Source organism: Manis pentadactyla, chromosome 4, assembly GCF_030020395.1.
Source record: "Manis pentadactyla isolate mManPen7 chromosome 4, mManPen7.hap1, whole genome shotgun sequence".
Lineage (NCBI taxonomy): Eukaryota > Metazoa > Chordata > Mammalia > Pholidota > Manidae > Manis > Manis pentadactyla.
The window spans coordinates 66,677,924-66,697,319 of record NC_080022.1 but is presented as its reverse complement, the minus strand read 5'-3'; the positions used below and the strand labels follow the sequence as shown (position 1 = coordinate 66,697,319).

At 33.4% G+C, this 19,396-nt stretch overlaps 1 protein-coding gene across 1 annotated transcript in view; it reads left to right on the top strand.

Annotated features, from left to right (window-relative positions):
* ADGRL4 (adhesion G protein-coupled receptor L4) overlaps positions 1-18,377 on the top strand; it is a 116,900-nt gene extending 98,523 nt beyond the window's left edge. Inside the window, exons 14-16 of the mRNA XM_036890245.2 lie at positions 10,034-10,125; positions 11,477-11,645; positions 16,950-18,377. Of these exons, the coding sequence (XP_036746140.2) occupies positions 10,034-10,125; positions 11,477-11,645; positions 16,950-17,012 (324 nt within the window). The 3' untranslated portion in view covers positions 17,013-18,377. The remainder of the gene's footprint in view (positions 1-10,033; positions 10,126-11,476; positions 11,646-16,949) is intronic.
* The last annotated feature ends 1,019 nt before the right edge of the window (positions 18,378-19,396 follow it).

Sequence of the window (19,396 nt, the reverse complement as noted above, 5' to 3'; positions counted from 1 at the left end):
TACACTTGCTAGTTTACTAAAATTGTATGTAGATTACATTATGCAATATATACAAAGTACATTATAAAGCACACTGAAAATATGAATTTAAAAGATTAAAGATGAAATTGTAGTTCAATATGAACCTCACAAAAATATTATTAGTGTTTTTAATGAAATATTGATTATATTTTTAATACAGCAACCCAAAGGTATAGGCCTAAGTTGCATTTATTTTAATACTTGGTTCTAATGGTTATCAGAGCTGAGACTTCACAAAAACACACTGAATCTGTACCTTAGTGTGACTGTAGCCAGTAGACCCCCACTGCATACTCCATTCTAATACTCATTTCCTCACGTCTTCAGTAATGCTTTCCAATTGCACTTTCCAATAGTACTGGAAATACTGAAGAAATATATATGTAAATTTATAAAAGTAATGCATTTAAGTTTGTGCCATATTATTTTTCCATGTATTATTTCAGTTAACTTACTTGGTCTTGAAGAAGAGAACTTTTCTCCAATGATACATGACTTTTTAAAAGTCTCACTGTTAAGTAGAAAACATTAAAAGAGACTTCTAAAATGTATTATTTACTTTAAGAAATTATGTGTTCAATTGAATATGCATTACTTGAAATATGATCGAAAACTGGATCTAAGTGCATACTTCAAATAGTCCTCTTAATAATTTGAATTTTTAAATAATATTCTATCAAATCTCAGATCTTCATTGATTTTAACTTAGCTTCCTTATATGGGCTTGTAACTTGGCTGGAAAATAATTCATGAAGTAGGGAAAATGTCAGTTCTGTCATTTTCTCATTTGTTTATTCTTTATATCAATATTATTTTTAGCTCACAGTGCACTTGGAGACATCTTAGGTCTTATTTTTCCATTTTACTAGGGTTACTCTATTACAATTACATAATATGATCTGAAAAACCACCTAACAGGCACACATACCATATGTTGTAGTAGGCTGAAAGATTACAAAAGAGGAACCTCTCTACTTTTAGGAATAAATACCATCCCTCCAAATGGCTTATATCTGATATGTGAAATATATGACATGGAAAAAGGGCACCAGTGTCATCTATATTTTAAGTAGTAAACCTTCATTGTTCCTTGGAAAAACATCAGTGGGGATTCTAACATGTTCTTCCAGTGCTGCAGTAAGTGATTTTGGCATTCCACGTAACACCACCAACATGAAGGCAGTAACTAACATTTGAACTCTGTAATGGATGGCAAGCTCTGTTGTTCACCAGCCCAGAAGAACTACCACATTCTTAGCTCCTTTGCCAGCAGAGAATAGTGAGGACAGGGGTGTCCATTAGGGGTCATTGGTATAACACACTAACTCCTGGTCAGTGTTAGCAAGGCCTTTACCACTGGTATCTTGATGAGTTCATTGAACATGAATGCTACATGGCTAACCATGTCACTACTTACTAATGTTTTACTTTTCTACTGGTAGCCATTTCTAAAATGAGGTAACTGGTAGCAATGAATATAAGTAAATGTTTTAACAATTGAATTCTTAAAATTATATGTTGATTTAACTTCTCTTTATTGGTCCTTTATCTGTAGTTGGTATTTTTATAAGGTCCTTAGGAACATAGACTGTAGAACCTGTCCAGGAATGAATCTTGTCTTTGATACTTTCTAACTGTGTGTTACTGTAGGCAAGTTATTTAACCTCTCTATTGCTCTGTTGCCATAAATGTGAAATACATGTAATAATACTGATAATATGAAGAAAAATAAGAATACCCGATAGAGGTGGTAAGAGGGCTAGATGAATTAATAAAGAACACTTAGAATAGTGTCTGACACATAGAAACAGCCAATAAATATTTATTACTGCTATTATTTTGTCTTTGACTTGAGTCTCAGTGTAACCATAGTTGTAAGATCCCATATCAACTGTTCGTGCAACTGTACATCCCAGCAGTCAATGCCTGGTGGAGAGCATTGCTGTCTTCTGAAGTGTAAGCCTCAAGATATTAGTAAAGTATCACGAATATTGTTAATATCCCAGAGGCATCTATGAAAGATACTCTACTCTTACGATATTTAGAACCTGTTTAAATATATTTGTTTTGTTTTCAGATTGTTTCAGATGTTTCAGGATGTTTCAGACTACCCAATATTTTTTCGTATAATTGTAGACAGCACTCCAATTTTCCCATTTCTGTCTGTCTCCTCCCTCCTGAGCCAAGTGTTTATACCTGAGCAGAGGAGTGTCTCTTAGCTCTGTAGATACTCCCAAGGCTTCTAAATCCTGAGCCTTGGGATTAGTTAGCCTCGGGTTAAATAAAACGAGGCTTGTGATGTTAGTAGAGAGACTTCCTAGCAGTGTCAAGTAGATGTATGTGGGGGAAAAGTTACTCCACTCCACAATTCTGCCAGATCAACAAATACTGACATCGTAATTTCTGAGAGTTTTCACTAAATTTATACTAACGCAATTTCACATTTAAGCTTTGGAAAGTTTACTTCTAACCATTACTTTGTTACAAAAGTTTTTTAACAGGTGCTGGCCCAATCATTGCTTCCTGTCTCAGCTTCACCATGCACACCTAGGGGCTGCCAAGGGGCAGGAGTTCTGCCTAGCCTGGGTGAACTTTTCCCTGGGCTCAAGCTTCATATATGTGCTTCCGTCCACTGTATATTTTTAGGACATTTTACTAATCTCAGCACATTCGCACATGTTCAAGTTCCACAACAGCTACAGTATCTAAAAATTTACCCCGCTACCTTTGAGATCACTTTTCAAGTAATTATAGACCAGCCTATGTGGAGAGGCTTATGTCCTTGGGGTCTTCTACTAAGAAGCCAGTATCCACAGACTTGAAAAGGATCAAATGTGAAAATAATTTGAAAGCTATGGAGTTGTATTACCATCCAAAAAACTGGATGCCCAGTTATTTCAAATTTCAAATAAACAATTATTTTCTAAGTATAAGTATGTCCCAAATATAGTACGGGACACACTTATCTTAAAAGTTATTTATTATATACCTGAAATTCAAATTTAGCTGGCATCCTGTATTATTATTTACCGAGCTCACAACCCTAAGAGAAGGGCCTGTAATGTAGGTATTTCACAGAAGAAAATGTGACAGATACTTGTAAGCACAAAGTGACTTATGAAAACAAATGCTGGAAAGGAAGTAATTTACTAATTATAATTTGTGTTGGTCTTTTTATTTTAAGAAACTTAGAGACAGGATCCACAAATAGTAAATACAGAAGTTTTTATATAATTGACTACTCACTTAATATCTAGAACATCAACAGTACATCATTGATCAATTAGTATTTATTTTAAGCTGGGTTTTAAATTTTATTTAAAAAAATAGGAAATACTGCAATATATTTGAAATATATATATATAGCTATATATCCATTATATATTTCTACACATCTATTTAGAATATATACAATATATTTACAGAAATGTATTTTATATATAGAAATATGTGTAATTAAAATTTATATAGAGAAATACATTAATATATTTAGAATATACATAGAGAATATGTAGAGAAATAGCTATATAATCAGCAATCGAAAACTTTCACCCTGTATTAGTTTCGTATTGCTTTCATAACAAATCACTACAGGCTCAGCGACTTAACACAAATCTATTATATTAGCTCACAGTTCTGTAGGTCAGAAGTTGGGGGCAGTGTGGCTCAAAACTGTTTCCTCTGCTTAGAGTCTCATTGGGCTAATCTCTAGCATCAGCCATTCCTGAGGCTCTGGGGAAGAATGTGTTTTCATGCATATTCAGGTTGCTGGCCAAATTCAGTTTCATGCGATTGATTTCCTTGCTGGCTGTTGAACAGGGGTTAGTCTCAATTTGCAGAGGCCTCCCACATTTCCTGACTCATTGCCCCCCTGTCTTCCATTTTCTCTGACCTCCACTTCTGCCTCATCTCTCCTGCCTTCTTTTCTGCTGCATCTCTCTGCTGAATCCCTTCAGCCTTTCCTCTTTAAGGGCTCCTGTATTTACACAGGGTCCAACAGGATAATCCAGGATAACTTCCCTATGTTAAAGCCCATAACCTCAATCATACCTGTGAAATCTTTTTTGCCTTATTCACAAGTTCCCAACATTAAGGGGGTGGACATTTTTTGGAGGGGGGACATTACTCTGCTTACAACATACACCAGTTTTTCTGGTACTCTGTGTGATTAGCATTGTAAAGGAGTGATTTTAATTTAAAGGAAGGATTCCAATTGAGAAATAATAGAAGACAAAACTCTACTTATTCTGATACAGCTTTTTTACAGTTATTTTTAAATGAAGAGATCATATCTTTTCTTTTTAAAACTTAAATTGAAAACTACTTAGCCATCTTGGCAGTGGTCTGAGGACTGAGAATGAGTCACTGGTTTGGGGGCTGGTTTCTGGCCTCTTAGTAGGCCAGCAGAAACTCAGGCTTCTGCCATGGCAGAAGCAGGTTTGTCCTAGGCCAGTTAATTTAAAGGTAATGAAACTATTTGAAAGGACATAGCAGTTGTAATCATGACACATTCTTAAATGAACTAGATTCTGTTTGATGTACATGAAAAATTAAAGCATGGGTCTAAAAGTGCTGTAAGAGAGATTTTCTCATTCTTTTTGTTGAGGTCTGACATCAGCATATAGATGGCTTCATTAATTATTGAGAAAAAGACTAAGAAAGGAAAAATGACTGATTGGGATGCTTCATTTTGAAGTCTGAATTGGAAGCCCTTGGGTTGAATGTACTGTAGGTCTAAATCCTTCAGAATTAGCTCCCACACTCTCACCCACTTATGTTTAAATTTTTTGTTTAAAAAAATAAGGCACTTAAAAAATTTTAATGCACTCTGTCAAACATCAGAACGTGTGTACTAAACTTTGAAGTAACTTCATATATCAATGAAGTTTAGAAACAGATGGGTAGTTAAGTACCCCTTAAGATGAAGCAAGCGGAATGTTTTTAAATTTAACACATTACTTTCTCTCAGGGGTTAAGTTTTCATGACTTTGATTTTCTTCTTCATTTTCATTTCTCTCTATTCTAAATACAGCAATGAATGTCAGAGTTCTTATGTGTGCCATCTAATATTCTTGTCTTGCTTACTCTAGAAAAGTATTATGCACTGAATTGATAATATACAACTGGTATTTACAATTGACACAAAAATGATAATGAGTGACTGTTCATTTGCAACTCATTAATTAACCCCTGTGCTTTTGTGATTCATTTAGAGATAAATAACAGAACCACAAATGATAAAATCAGCACACATAGGTAAATGAGAAAAAGGTTGATTTTTCTTATATTCTAAAGAATTTCTCAAGTATTCAAATCAGTTATCCTGGAGACAGCCATTGCTTGTAAACACAGTGCTAATAGTATCTTTCCAACTATTCAACCTAAAGTGCAGTAATTTCTCTATCCTTAAAATTATTACTTCTGAAACAATTACAAAGTATTTCTTAGGATCAGAAATACTTTTTAATTCTATAAAGTCCCATTTCAACTTTTGTTTTTGGTCTCATCTTAGACCATTCATACTTCACAAAATATTCCTTCCAAAAAATGCTTTCCTATACCACGTAAAATGCATAAAGCTTCAACTCAATTTCTGCCTCTAAGAAAATAAAGTCATGTGCTTTAAGTGATACTGACCCTTTATTTACAGTTTTTCACTCTCTTAAGAATTTAAAGTAGCTTATATATTTATGGATAAAAAGAATGCAGGCAATGTCAAAGAAGCAAATGTAGATTTTTCCAGTTATCCCAAATTTGCTGAATATTATAATATGACATTGGATTTGGCTCTGAGTTTTGTTAAAGAAAAAAATTATTCTGACACTTGTTAAAATGGTAAAGAACACTTTTTTTTCAGGATTATTGTGATAGGTGTCAAGACTGTTGCAACTGGGAAGAAAGATTCGACTCATCTCTGAATACAATAAAGACAGCTAGGGATTTATAGCCAAGGAACAGGTTGTGTGTGTTAGTCAGGGGCTGGTATTGGTGAGTGGAAAATTACTAAGAGCAGACATCAGGGTAAGGAGAATTCTTACTAAATTTATTTTTAACAAGATTCTTGCTGAAAGGCAGGCCAGGGTGATCACATATCAAGGGTGGAGGATGAGGAATTTGATTAGATCTTGAGAGTAATCACATAGCAAGCACAGTAGAATTCTAAGCTGACTTAGCAAAAATTCTTGCTAAAACTGAACTCTGCCAGGATGAGTACTGAAACCCAAGGCTGAGGCCTAGTTGAGAGGAGGGTTCAGAGGGGCCTGGCTGAAGTTTGGTCACGGAAACTCTTTGTCAGTTTTTTAGAAACTAAGGCAAGGGAAGAATATGTTCACATACAGAATTTTCATTGTCCAAAACTGTAAAGAACACAAAACAGTAAATCATTCTCTGTCTTTCCGTAGCATTGAACACATGTCTGATTTTATCATTTGCATTTCAGTTTTTAATATAAGTCCACTTTTATGGGAAGTAGTATGTGGATAAGGTGGCATTTAAACAGAAGTTGTGAGGGAATGACCAATGGGAATGTCAGAGAATCCAGAAGTGCGGTCGCCCTAGTGCACTACTTGGCGTGCTGGAGGAAGGCCAGAGACCCCAATGTGAGTGGAGTGAAGTGATCAAAGGATAGAGAGTAGGACTTGAGAGAAGAAGAAGAATAGGACCAAATAATTTCAAACCTTAGAAGTTATTGTGAGATCTTTAGGTTTAACTTTGAATGAAATGGGAAGCCATCAGAGGGAATAAATAGAGATGTGGTCTGCTTTAGATTTTAAAAGGATCAATGTGACTGTTATAATGATAATGGATCTTAGGAAGCAAGGAGACCAATTAGGAGGCTATTGTAGTAGCCCAGGTGAGGCATGATGGCAGACCTTCCAGGGTAGGCGCCATAAAGACAGTAAGTGGTGGCTAATATTCTGAATATGTTTTGAAGTAGAGGTAAAGGTTTGCTGGTCAGTATGTCTGATCTGCTAGAAGAATGAGATATCTTTGTTTTGTTTTTGTTTTTCTTTTTGAGATGGGGAAGACTGCAGCAAAAACAGATTCTTTGGAGGAAGAACAGTAGCTTGGTTTTTGAGATTTTTAACTCCCAGTACCTATTAGATTTCCAAGAGAAGTCAGAGCCTAAGGATAGTATTTGAGCCACAGGGTCTCATCACTAAGGAAACACGTGCATAGATAGGTCCAGTGATTGAGGTCTACATTAGTAACTTATTTTCTCTAGGATACCATCTTTGGATTGTCCTGGTCATCCAACAATGACTTAGAAATCATATGTTAGGGTATCATCACCTGTGTTCTCTTACTGTACTGTGCAAACAATTGCATGACACTTACTGAATAGAGTTGTACCTGCTTATTGGCTGGTCATCTCTTCCATTGTACTCTTAAGTTCCTTGAGAAAAAGGCTGATAGTACATAAGCGATTCTTGAATGAAAAAATAAATTAAAAATCTTTGCAGTTTAGATAAAATCTAATAATGCATCCCTGTCTACTTCATCCACTTCATCTCATACTACTATTCCTGTTGTTGACTATACCCCAGCCACCTTTGCTAATTCCTTAAAGGTACGCCAAATCCTCATCTCTCTCAAGTCTCATGGCTTCTTTGATCTGCAAATGCACTATAATTATTAGGTCTAAGAGAAGCACTTCCTTAACCTTAACTCTAACTCGCCTACGTTTTGTCTCTCCTAGTAATCCAAATTTGTAATTTAATAGTATTTATCACAGTTTATAAGTATTTATGTGATTATTCATTTACTATAAATTTTCCTAATATGTTTATGAGAACAAGGAACAATGTCTGTTTTGTTCATTAATATGAACAAGCTCACACCTCTGTACTAGACATTTAGACCCTGTAAAATGTTTAGAGTAAATACAAATAAAATGCTTCATCTAACTGTATTGCTACCAATGAACAGGAATAATATAATCAATGCATTTCTGATCGTTTTCATTACATAAAACCATACACTTTCTGATAAAAATATTTTAATCTGCTTCTGTTAAAATTGTAAAATATGAGTTTATGGAATAAGAATTATTCGCCTACTTGTCCAGCGGCACCTGGTTTTTATAAATATCTAAACATTCTCTCTTTCCTACAGAAAAATGTACTTTCCAGAACTGGGTGACCCATAGGGAACGTTCCGTTTCCCTTCTTCGCTATTTTAGTGTATGATGTAGGAGAGTACATTCAAAATGTATGTTACTTCTGAGAAATCATAGCAGTATGAGCAACTATTCTCAAAACTATTTTATTGAAAACATAAGTTTAAAAAGCCTTATTCAATAAATATAATAAGTTATGTGGAAAAATTATGCATCTATAGAACAAAATCTTTATCAGTTAGTTATCTCATAATTCTTTGATGAGATACTAAGTTCAACATGAATACCTCAAAAATTATTTGAAGATTTTCAAACCAATAATGGTTTAATGTGTATTATTTATACTAACCAAATTTTAATACTTTTTACTATTTAAAAAAATATGCATATATTTGTAAAATTAAATACAATGTTGTTTCCAAATGTATTTAAAGAAGCTATAGCTGTAGAAACTAGAAAATATTACACATCCCTCTTTCAGAAGTAGCAGAGACTATTTGTAAAATTAAGTATTATTAAATTATTTCAGTTAGTTATTTGAACCAATAGTAGAGTGAAATTGTCAACTAGCTCAATTTTAATATGCTCTCTCTCCTTTTTGCATTTGCTAAAGTCTTTTCTTTATATGGAAGCTCTACTCTAATTAGAATTAATTAATCACATAATTAGAAGTTGGGACATTTGGAAGCAGGAAGAAGAGATCAGATCTTTATTCCTCTAAGATTTTCTTTGAAGGAACTCTCCATGGAGAAGTGACAACATGAAATTATCTCACCCATTATTTTATACTATTTTTGTAGTAGTAATCCATAAATTTCATTTTGATAAGCTATATAAGACTCCTTAAAATGTAGGAGAAAAAAAGGATTTTTTCCATAACAAAGCTTTTGAAATACTAGTATGAGAATTAGCTGAAAATGAAAATATTATTACAAAATTGCTTTTGAAAAATGTTTGGATTAAAATAAATACAGCAAAGAATTAAGCACAAACCATTTCTATAATATTTAGTATTCCAAATTATTAGTATGGTTATATTAAAATAGATATACATTTAAACTATACCCTTCATTTAGCCTTCGGACACTGCAAATACTAGTAAAGGGTTTTCAAAGGGAATAAGGAAATAAAAGAACAGAGGCAACATTTTATAATGCAGTCACTTTAACAGGGGTGGAAATTCTGTGTTGTCTTTTTAGCCCATGTTAGGAAATAAAAATAATAGAATGATAAGTGTTTATCAATAAAATGCATATACCTTCAAACAAACTTTAGTTCATTACTTAGTATTTTGAAAGTTTCTGAGGTTAAATCCAAGGAAAGAAAATATCAACATAAATATTAGGAGAGAGAGCTAAAGGAGCCATACAAAAGAAAGTACTTTCAAACATTTTCAAGCAATAGAATCAATGGTATTTTGTTGAGTTTCCTAATTCTTTCAATTTTTCTTTCCCAGTTTAAATTTTTTTAGGGTTGCAGAATTACCACTAACACTTCTCAGTGAAACACCAGAATTTAATTTCTCAAATGTTTATAAAGTTTTTCAATCCAAAATTTATCTTAATATGTATATTAATTATATTATTAGCAGCAGGTGATACTCATCAATCTGCAGATGTGATCGCAAAACACCTGAAGAAGTTTCCTGAATAGGTTGCTTAATACAGTCTGGCAAATCGTACTAACAAATTTGTGCTAACAATTTTCAGAGATATTGTAAAGATCAACCACAGATTTGTTTCCCTACCAGAGAGTTTATACTTTATAATACACATAAAAGTGCCATGAGTTTCTAGTTTCTGTCTTATCTGAAATCTCAATTATTTATTTCCTTTATGTATATCTACTTTCCTTTGAAACTGTTCTCCTTTTAAAATGACTTTATTTTACCAGGTTAATCTTTTGGCTTTTGGAGTTATCATATACAAAGTTTTTCGTCACACTGCAGGGCTGAAACCAGAAGTTAGTTGCTATGAGAACATAAGGTAAATGTTTCTTTAACTCTAGTTTCTTTAGTAATTAAAAACTTTAGTAACTTAAGATACAAATAATTTTTGGCAGGACTTTTTAAAATGATTTTTTCATGCTTTCTTCTACCATATTTAAAATACCTATTGTTAAATAATGCTTACTATCCTTAATAAGACTATATCATCACTTATTAAGTGGTAAGTTAAAGCAATCTTTTCCAACATAATACCCTTTTAAGGAAAAGATGATGGTTGTGTCTTAAGGCAAAAGGGGGCCTTGATTTTCTTTTGTAGAGCATTCATCAGAGCTTAGTAACTGTGTTCTTTCTTGTGATTCCTAGTTTGCATGCTGTCATGATTTTTCCTGCAACCCCCCTCTTTAAATTGATTTATTGAGAGCTTAAAAGTGGTTTGTCAAGAAAAACTGAAGTGTACTATAGGGAACATTAGAAACAACTAATGTTTGTGTTGCTTGGAAGCACTCCTGTAGTCTCAATACCTTGCGTAATATTTATAGTTAGGATTTAGCAAATGTTTGATCAATTACTTTCTTTTACTCCATACCATTCATAGTTTCATGCAGTGTGTTGGTTTTAATAAAGTTGAAAATAACTCATTTTCTGAAGTACACTCCAAAAATACCTACACTACAAAATGATTACACACAAAAAAAATGAGCAAATAATCATTAGTTGCCTCATTTTTGAGACAGTCTTCTCAGTGAGCAGGACTGAATTATTGTTTTACCAAAAGTGACAGGCAATAACTTGACAATATGTAAGAATGAGTAAGGGCATTTTTTTAAATTTTTAATAAATCAGTATTCTAACATGTATTTTGAGGTAACTGTATTACAAAAGCAAAAAAAAAAAAAAATCTAGTTTTATATCTTACACTTTATTCTCTACTAAACCTGAAAGGAACACAGAAGATTCCTTTGATGTCTTGCACATGTGCTGATCCAAATCCACAAGGTATACTTTTCAAGGTTTCTTAGGGAAAATACTTCCTGACAGATATATGTCTTACCTTCAGGAATCACTGCAACATTAAATTTGAAATCAAAGCATACACACTGTAGTACACCAGATAAAAATATTTAAAGATTAAGAAAATGCCTCGAAAAATACCTTATTTTAAATGTCACCCTGATTTTGGAAGCACATCCCTGCCACAGTGCAGTAATATACCTAAAGGCTGCACCATGTAACTGCAGCACAATTTGTCAGTTTTCAAAATCATTATTCGTTTTTGCAAATGATTTCTTGCTTATACCAAAAACTTATTTCCCACATAATTTGAGGAATTCAGGTGTGTGTTCAATGTTTGTAGCTTTCTTATCTGAAACATTTCAAATTCATTACAGATCTTGTGCCAGAGGAGCCCTTGCTCTCCTGTTCCTTCTTGGCACAACCTGGATCTTTGGAGTTCTCCATGTCGTGCACGCATCAGTGGTGACAGCTTACCTCTTCACAGTCAGCAATGCCTTCCAGGGGATGTTCATTTTCTTATTCTTGTGTGTTTTATCTAGAAAGGTAAGTAGATCTTTTATTTTGGTTAAACCCTATAGCATATTCATATAGCATCAGTTACAAGTTGATAAGGTTTCATATGCTCATAGATTTATGAGTTGTGCCTTTATTGCCTAAATGCAATACACTTTCATGTCAAAATAATCAGAAAACCTAACTATTCATAGCGAAATATACATATTTTAAAAACTTCCTATTAGGAATGCAAATAAAGCTTATATTCACTGGAGCATGTTCTGACAGATAATGAGAATGCAATCAATACTTTAGAAAACAACAAAAGGAAGCCCAGGAAGACAACACCAAGACATACACAAATAAAATGGGAAAGGTTAAAGATAAAGAGAGAGACTTAAAGCAACAGGAGAGAGGCAGACAGCTACCTATAAGGGAAACTATAAGGCTATCAGCATATTTCTCAGCAGAAACTTTACAGGCAAGAAGGGAGTGGCATGAAATAGTTAATGTATTGAAAGGAAAGAACCTACAACCAAGAATCCTCTACCCAGCAAGGTTATCATTCAGAATTGAAGGAGAGGTTAAAAGTTTCCTAGATAAATGAAAGTTAAAAGAATTCACCACCACTAAACTGCCCTTATAGGATATGTTAAAGGGACTTTTGTAGATGGAAATGTTCTTAAGGCTAAATATTTTTTCATCAGAGAAAATAAACCTACATTAAAGGTAGTAGACCAATTGCTTACTAAGCAACTATAAAGTTAAAAAAAAGTAGTAAAATAAACTATACACAAATAAGTCAAGGGCTACACAAAAGATGTAGATTCTGACATCTTATACATAAAGTGTGGAGGAAGAATAAAAATGTAGTATTTTCAGATTGTGTTCCAAACAAAGCAGCCATCAATTTAATATGGACTATTATAGAAGGGAACTATGAAACTTTTAGTAACCACAAACCTAAAGCCTACAATAGATACACAAAAAATGTTTAAAAAAGAAACCCAAGCGGAACACTAAAGGGAACCATCAAATAACAAGAGAAGAATATAAGAGAGGAAAAAGGAATAGAGAAGAACTACAAAAACAACCAGAAAACAATAAAATGGCAATAAGTACATACCTAGCAGTAATTACCTTAAATATAAATGGACTTAATCAAAAGCCAGACAGTGGAAGAATGGATAAAGAAACAAGACACATCTATATGCTGTCTACAAGAGACATTTCAGACCTAAAGACTAAAATTTCATACATAGACTGAAAGTGAAGAAATGAAAAAAGATATTTCATACAAATGAAAGGGAAAAAAAAAACAAGAGTAGCAATACTTATATCAGAAAAAATACACTTTAAAACAAAAAAAGTAACAAGAGACAAAAGACATTACATAATGACAAAGAGATCAGTCCAATAAGAAGATACAATAATTACAAATATCTATGCATGACATATAGAAGCACCTAAATATATAAAACAAATACTAATAGAAATAAGGGGGGAATAGACTGTAACTCAATCTTATTAGGAGACTCTAACTCCTCACTTATGTCAATGGACAGATCGTCCTCAGAAAGTAAGGAAACAAGGTACTGCATAACACTTTAGATCAGATGAACCTAACACATAAATACAGAAAGGTCCACCCAAAAGCAGCAGGATACACATTTTTTTCAAGTGTACCTGGAACATTCTCCAGAATAGATCACATACTAGGCCAAAAAAAGACCTCAAAATTTTTTAAAAGATTGAAATTATATCAAGTGACTACTCAGACCACAGTAGTATGAAACTAGAAATAAATTACACACACAAAAAAACAAAAAAGACACAAACACATAGAGGATAAACATGCTTCTAAATAATCAATAGAACAATGAACAAATCAAACAATACATTGAGACAAATGAAAACAGAAATACAACAGTTCAAAATATATGGAATGTCACAAAAGCGGTTTTAAGAGGGAAGTACCTAGCAATACAAGCCTACCTCAAGAAACAAGAACAATCCAAAATAGTCTAAACTCAGAACTAAAGAACCTAGTAAAAGAAGAACAAATGAAACCCAAGGTTAATAGGAGAGACATAACGAAGATCAGAGCAGAAATGAATAAAATAGAGAATAATAAAACAATACAAAAAAATCAATGAAACCAAGAGCTGGTACTTAGGGAAGATAAGCAAAATAGACAAATCCCTAACCAGACTTAAGAAAAAAAATGAGAGGACATGAACAAAAACAGAAATGAAATAGGATAAGTCCCAACTAACACCACAGAAATACAAAGAATGATTAGAAAATTCTGTTGAAAATTATATAACAATAAATTGGACAACCTGGAAGAAATAGACAAATTCCCAGAAATGTACAACTTTCCAAAACTGGCCCATAAAAAAACAAAATCTGAACAGACCAATTACTTTTAACAATATTGAATTGGTAATCAAAAAAATCCCAACAAATAAAAGTCCATAACCAGATGGCTTCCCAGCTGAATTCTACCAAACATTTAAAAAAGAGCTAATATCCATCCTTCTTAAAGTATTCCTTCTTAAAGGTAGAAGAGGGAGAATACTTCCAAACTCATTTTATGAGACCAGCATCACTCTAATACAAAAACCAGACAAAGTGCAAAAAAAAAAAAATTTTTAGACCAATATCCCTGATGAATATAGATGAAAAAATCCTGAACAAAATAGTACAAACCAAATTCAAAAATACATCAAAAGGATTGTCCATCATGGTCAAGTGGGATTTAATCCACAGATGCAAGGATGCTGCAATATTTATAAATCAATAAATGTGGTATACCACATTCACAAAAGGAAGGATAAAACCATATGATCATCTCAATAGGTGCTGAGAACACATTTGGCAAAATTCAACATCCATTTTTAGTGAAAACTCTCAACAAAATGGGTATAGAGAGAATATATCTCAACATAATAAAGGCCATATATGAGAAACTCATAGCCAGCATCATACTCAATGGCAAAAAGCTGACAGCCTTTCCCCTAAGATCAAGAACAAGACAAGGATGCCCACTCTCACCATTTTTATTTAACATAGTATTGAAAGTCCTAACCATGGCAATCAGACAAGATAAAGAGATAAAGTCATCAAAATTGGTAAGAAATAAAACTTTCACTATTTGCAGATGACATGATACTATATATATATATATATATATAGAAAGCCCTAAAGACTCCACCAAAAAACTGTTAGAACTAATAAATGACTTCAACAAAGTTTCAGGATTCAACAAATTTGCAGGATACAAAATCTATATTCAGAAATTTGTTGCATTCCTATATACTAACAACAAACTAGCAGAAAGAGAAAACAAGAAAATAATTCCATTTGCAATTGCATCAAAAGGAATAAAATACCTGGAAATAAACCTAACCAAGGATGTGAAAAACCTGTACTCTGAACACTGTAGGACATTAATGAGAGGAATTAAAGAAGACACTAATAAATAGAAATATATCCTATGCTCATGTATGGGAAGAATTAATATTGTTAAAGTGGCCATCCTTCTCAAAGCAATTTACAGATTCAATGCAATTGCTATCAAAATACCAAGAGCATTTTCAAAGAAATAGAACAAATAATCCTAAAATTCACATGGAACCACAGAAGACCCTGAATAGCCAAAGCGATCTGAGAAAGAAGAACAAAACGGTGGCGGGGAGGGGAGAGGTTATGCTCCCTGACTTCAAGCTCTATTACAAAGGTATAGCAATCAAAACAATATGATACTGGCACAAGAGCAGACCCATAGATCAATGAAGTAGAAGAGAACCCAGAAATAAACCCATGCTTATATGGTCGATTAATATACAATAAAGGAGCCATGAATATACAATGCGGAAAAGACAGTCTCTTCAATAACTGATGTTGGGAAAACTGGACAGCTACATGCAAGAGAATGAAACTGTATACTAACTGTCTAACTCCATACACTAAAATAAATTCAAAATGGGTTAAAGACCTAAATATAAGATGTGAAACCATAAAATTCTTAGAAGAACACATAGGCAAAACTCTCTTCAACGTAAGCATGAGCAATTTTTACTGGTCACATCTCCTCAGGCAAGGAAACAAAATAAAAAATGAACAAGTGGGACTACATCAAACTAAAAATCTTCTGTACAGCAAAGGATACTATGAACAAAACAAAAAAGCAGCCTGCAGAATGGGAGAATATATTCATAAATTATTTATCTGATAAGGGGTTAACATCTAAAATATACAAAGAACTCATATGGCTCAACACCAAATAAACATATATCTTAATTAAAACATAGGTAGAGGACCTGAACAGACATTTCTCCAAAGAAAAAACACAGATGGCCAACAGGCACATGAAAAGATGCTCTAATCATCAAGGAAAGGCAAATCAAAACCACAATGAGATATCACCTCACACCAGTTAGAATGGCCACTATCCAAAAGACAAGAAATAACAAGTGTTGTAGAGGATGTGGAGAAATGGGAAACCTCCTACACTGTTGGTAGGAATGTAAATCAGAGCAGCCACTATGGAAAGCAGTATGAAAGTTTCTCAGAAACCTGAAAATAGGAATACCATTTGGCCCAGTAATTCCACTTCTAGGAATTTACCTGAAGAAAACAAAATCCTTGATATGAAAAGACATATGCACCTCTATGTTTGTTGCTGCATTATTTACAATAACCAACATATGGAGACACCAAAGTGTCCATCAATAGATGAATGGATAAAGATATAGAACATATACATATGGAATATTATTCAGTCATACAAAAGAAAGCATCCCTTTTGGAACAATATGGATGAATCTAGAGAGTATCACGGTAAGTGAAATAAGCCAGGTGGAGAAAGACAAATGCCATATGATTTCACTTATATGTGGAATCTAAAAGCAAACCAAAATAAAGTGAACAAAACAGTACATTCCTAGATAACGCAGAAGAGACTGGTGGTTACCGTGGGGAGGGGGTTAGGGTAGGTGGGCAGGGAGAATGAGGAGTTTAAAAAGGCACAAAATCTCAATTATAATGTAAGTTGGCCACAGGGATGGAAGTACAGCATGGAGAAAACAGTCAGTGGTTCTGTAACATCTTTTTTGTTGACAGACAGTAACTGTACTAGTTGGAGTGAGGATTTGATAATGTCTGTTAACTATTGAATCACTGTGTTGTATAATTGAAATCAATAGAATATTGTATATCAATCATACATCAATAAAAAATAAAAATACCTTAGGAAACCAAATATAACAATTTAATGTGATTTGAAAATAATTTAATGTGATTATTGCAATTCTGTTTGACATTTCCTCCTTTTTTTCTCTTTTTTAGATCCAAGAAGAATATTATAGATTGTTCAAAAATGTCCCTTGTTGTTTTGGATGTTTAAGGTAAAAAATAGAGAACAATGGATTGCTACACAAAAATAAAGATCCAAGCTGTGGATCGCCAATGCATAAGAATGACTTGAACTAATTATCCAATTATTAATTATGAAATAATCAAATATTTGAAATCAGTCTTTCTGTTTACAGTGTGAGAACAGTAGATAAGAGGTGAAATTATATACCACATAGCTATAGTATGCTCTCCTACATGACATAGTTAATTATGTTAAAAATAGTATTGCAAATATTTGAAAAGTAACTGGTTTCTCAGGAGTGATATCACTGTGCCCAAGGAAAGATTTCTTTCTAACAAAAGAAATATATATGAATGTCCTGAAGGAAACCACTGCATTCATACTTTTGTGACTCATGTTGCCTTTGAAACTAGTCCCCTATCACCTTGGTAATGAGCTCCGTTGCAGAAAGTGGAACATAAGAGAATGAAGGGGCAGAATATAAAACAGCAAAAAGCTAATGGTTATTATAACAAGGAGATATATTTTCAGTAAGCCTATTTTTTTGTAAGCTAGATGTGAAATTATAGAGATAAAATAAAGAATAAACACACCTTACCATTTCATGAACTGTTCTGAACTTAAATTTCTACTTAAACAACTTAGACCTATTTTTTATCATATCCATTTTCTTCCATTTTGAAACACACAAAACTTCACAAATGAAAAAAACAAACATTTCTGTTACATTTTTAGGTTAACATTAGAAAGAGTTATATGTTGTTTCTGAGGTATATACTTCACAAACTGTGACTTCAAATGCTTAATCAGTAATACATAAATGTGCCAAAATACAGTATTTTTCATGGCTGTAAATGTAAAAATAGTGTATATAAAGCTGAAGTATTCTACTCGATATCATTTTGGTGTAGTAAAAAATATCATATCTTTGAACTAGTGTATTTGAATTCTTTATTGCTTTTAATTTTAGAATATTTAGTTCACACTGTAATATTCCGTTTTAACTGTTTTTAAAAGGGCATTGTAAATATGAAAGTATTCATAAAGTGAATTGCTATTTTTTATGTTCAGAAAAGTACACATTTAAAAATGTTATTTATAACAAAGAAATCACTGAGGACTGTAGAAATTGTCACAGTGGATCTACTTTCTGACAGTCTTCTACTATCCATTAAAGCATGTCTGCTAAATGTATGTGCAAGGCTTCTGTCTATCCTCCAATCTTCTCATTAAAATACAGAAGCATTGATTTTATTTCAAAAATATGTAATTGATCTATACCTACCTGTAGAAGTATGCCAATACATTAAATGTTGTGATTTTAAAATAATTTCTCCAGCTGTTAAATTGAAATTTGTCCAATCTTGCTCTAATAAATAAAATATCATCTAAATGAATACTGCTTTGTTGAGTCATTTTCTAAAGAAAGATGAGCTACTTGCCAATATGTCTTATACATTTTTTAGAGAATCTGTGATAACTTTTCATTATATCTTCTGATCTCTTCTATGATAAGCCCATGACCTATTACTATCATTGTCACTATCAGATAGTGTTAGAGGAATGTGGTATTGAAAAACAAATCTGTTCAATCAATGTATATAAAATGATGTGTGGTAGCCAGAATGGCCCTTGATAATTTTTTTATAGTTTGTTACAGCAACCTAGGTAACTAATACTATGGAAATATGCACATAATAGCATTTTTAGAGATAGGCAACTATTCATGTCATTAGGACAAACCCAAATTCCAGTGTCTTGTTTTCATCAAGCTTCCCACCCCCATAGTTATCATTGCATAAAGCCTATATTCTTTAGTATGATTGCTAGTTCAGAACATTTTTGGGGCTTCCTGGGTGTGATATAAAACTGGTACCCATATGCAGAGGGTAGGGAGAGACCAAAGAAAGAGGAGAGTCACTTCAGACTGGTAGGTGGCAGATTGAGTAAGCAAGGGAATCACATATGAGGCCTTTCTTGGACAACTGCAAGATGAGTAGGTCTCCTCATCCACCCACCTAATCTTAAAAGTTTGTTTAGAGACCCTAACTGGGCTCTGTCACATGTATCATCCAGATGGTCTCAACAGCAAATTTCTACCTCGAGGCTCTACCCTTGGGGCAGCTTCTGGGAGTAAGGAAGGTAAGGGGAAGGCACATTCCAAGGACAGGAGGAGGCGAGGAGCCTCCAATGGCCCATGGCTATCTCTTGGGTCAGCCTGAGGTCACATCTGCTGGATGACCCCTTTCAACAATGAAATTTCAGGCCGCCTCATTTCTGCTTACCTCCCCAGTTTTTCTGCTTGTCCTATGAAAGCTTCTTCAGTCATACTAAACCATTTGTCTTCCCCCAAACTTATCATGGTTTACCAAATTCCCAATTTCTGGAATTTCTTCCTTGTTACCATCATTACTCT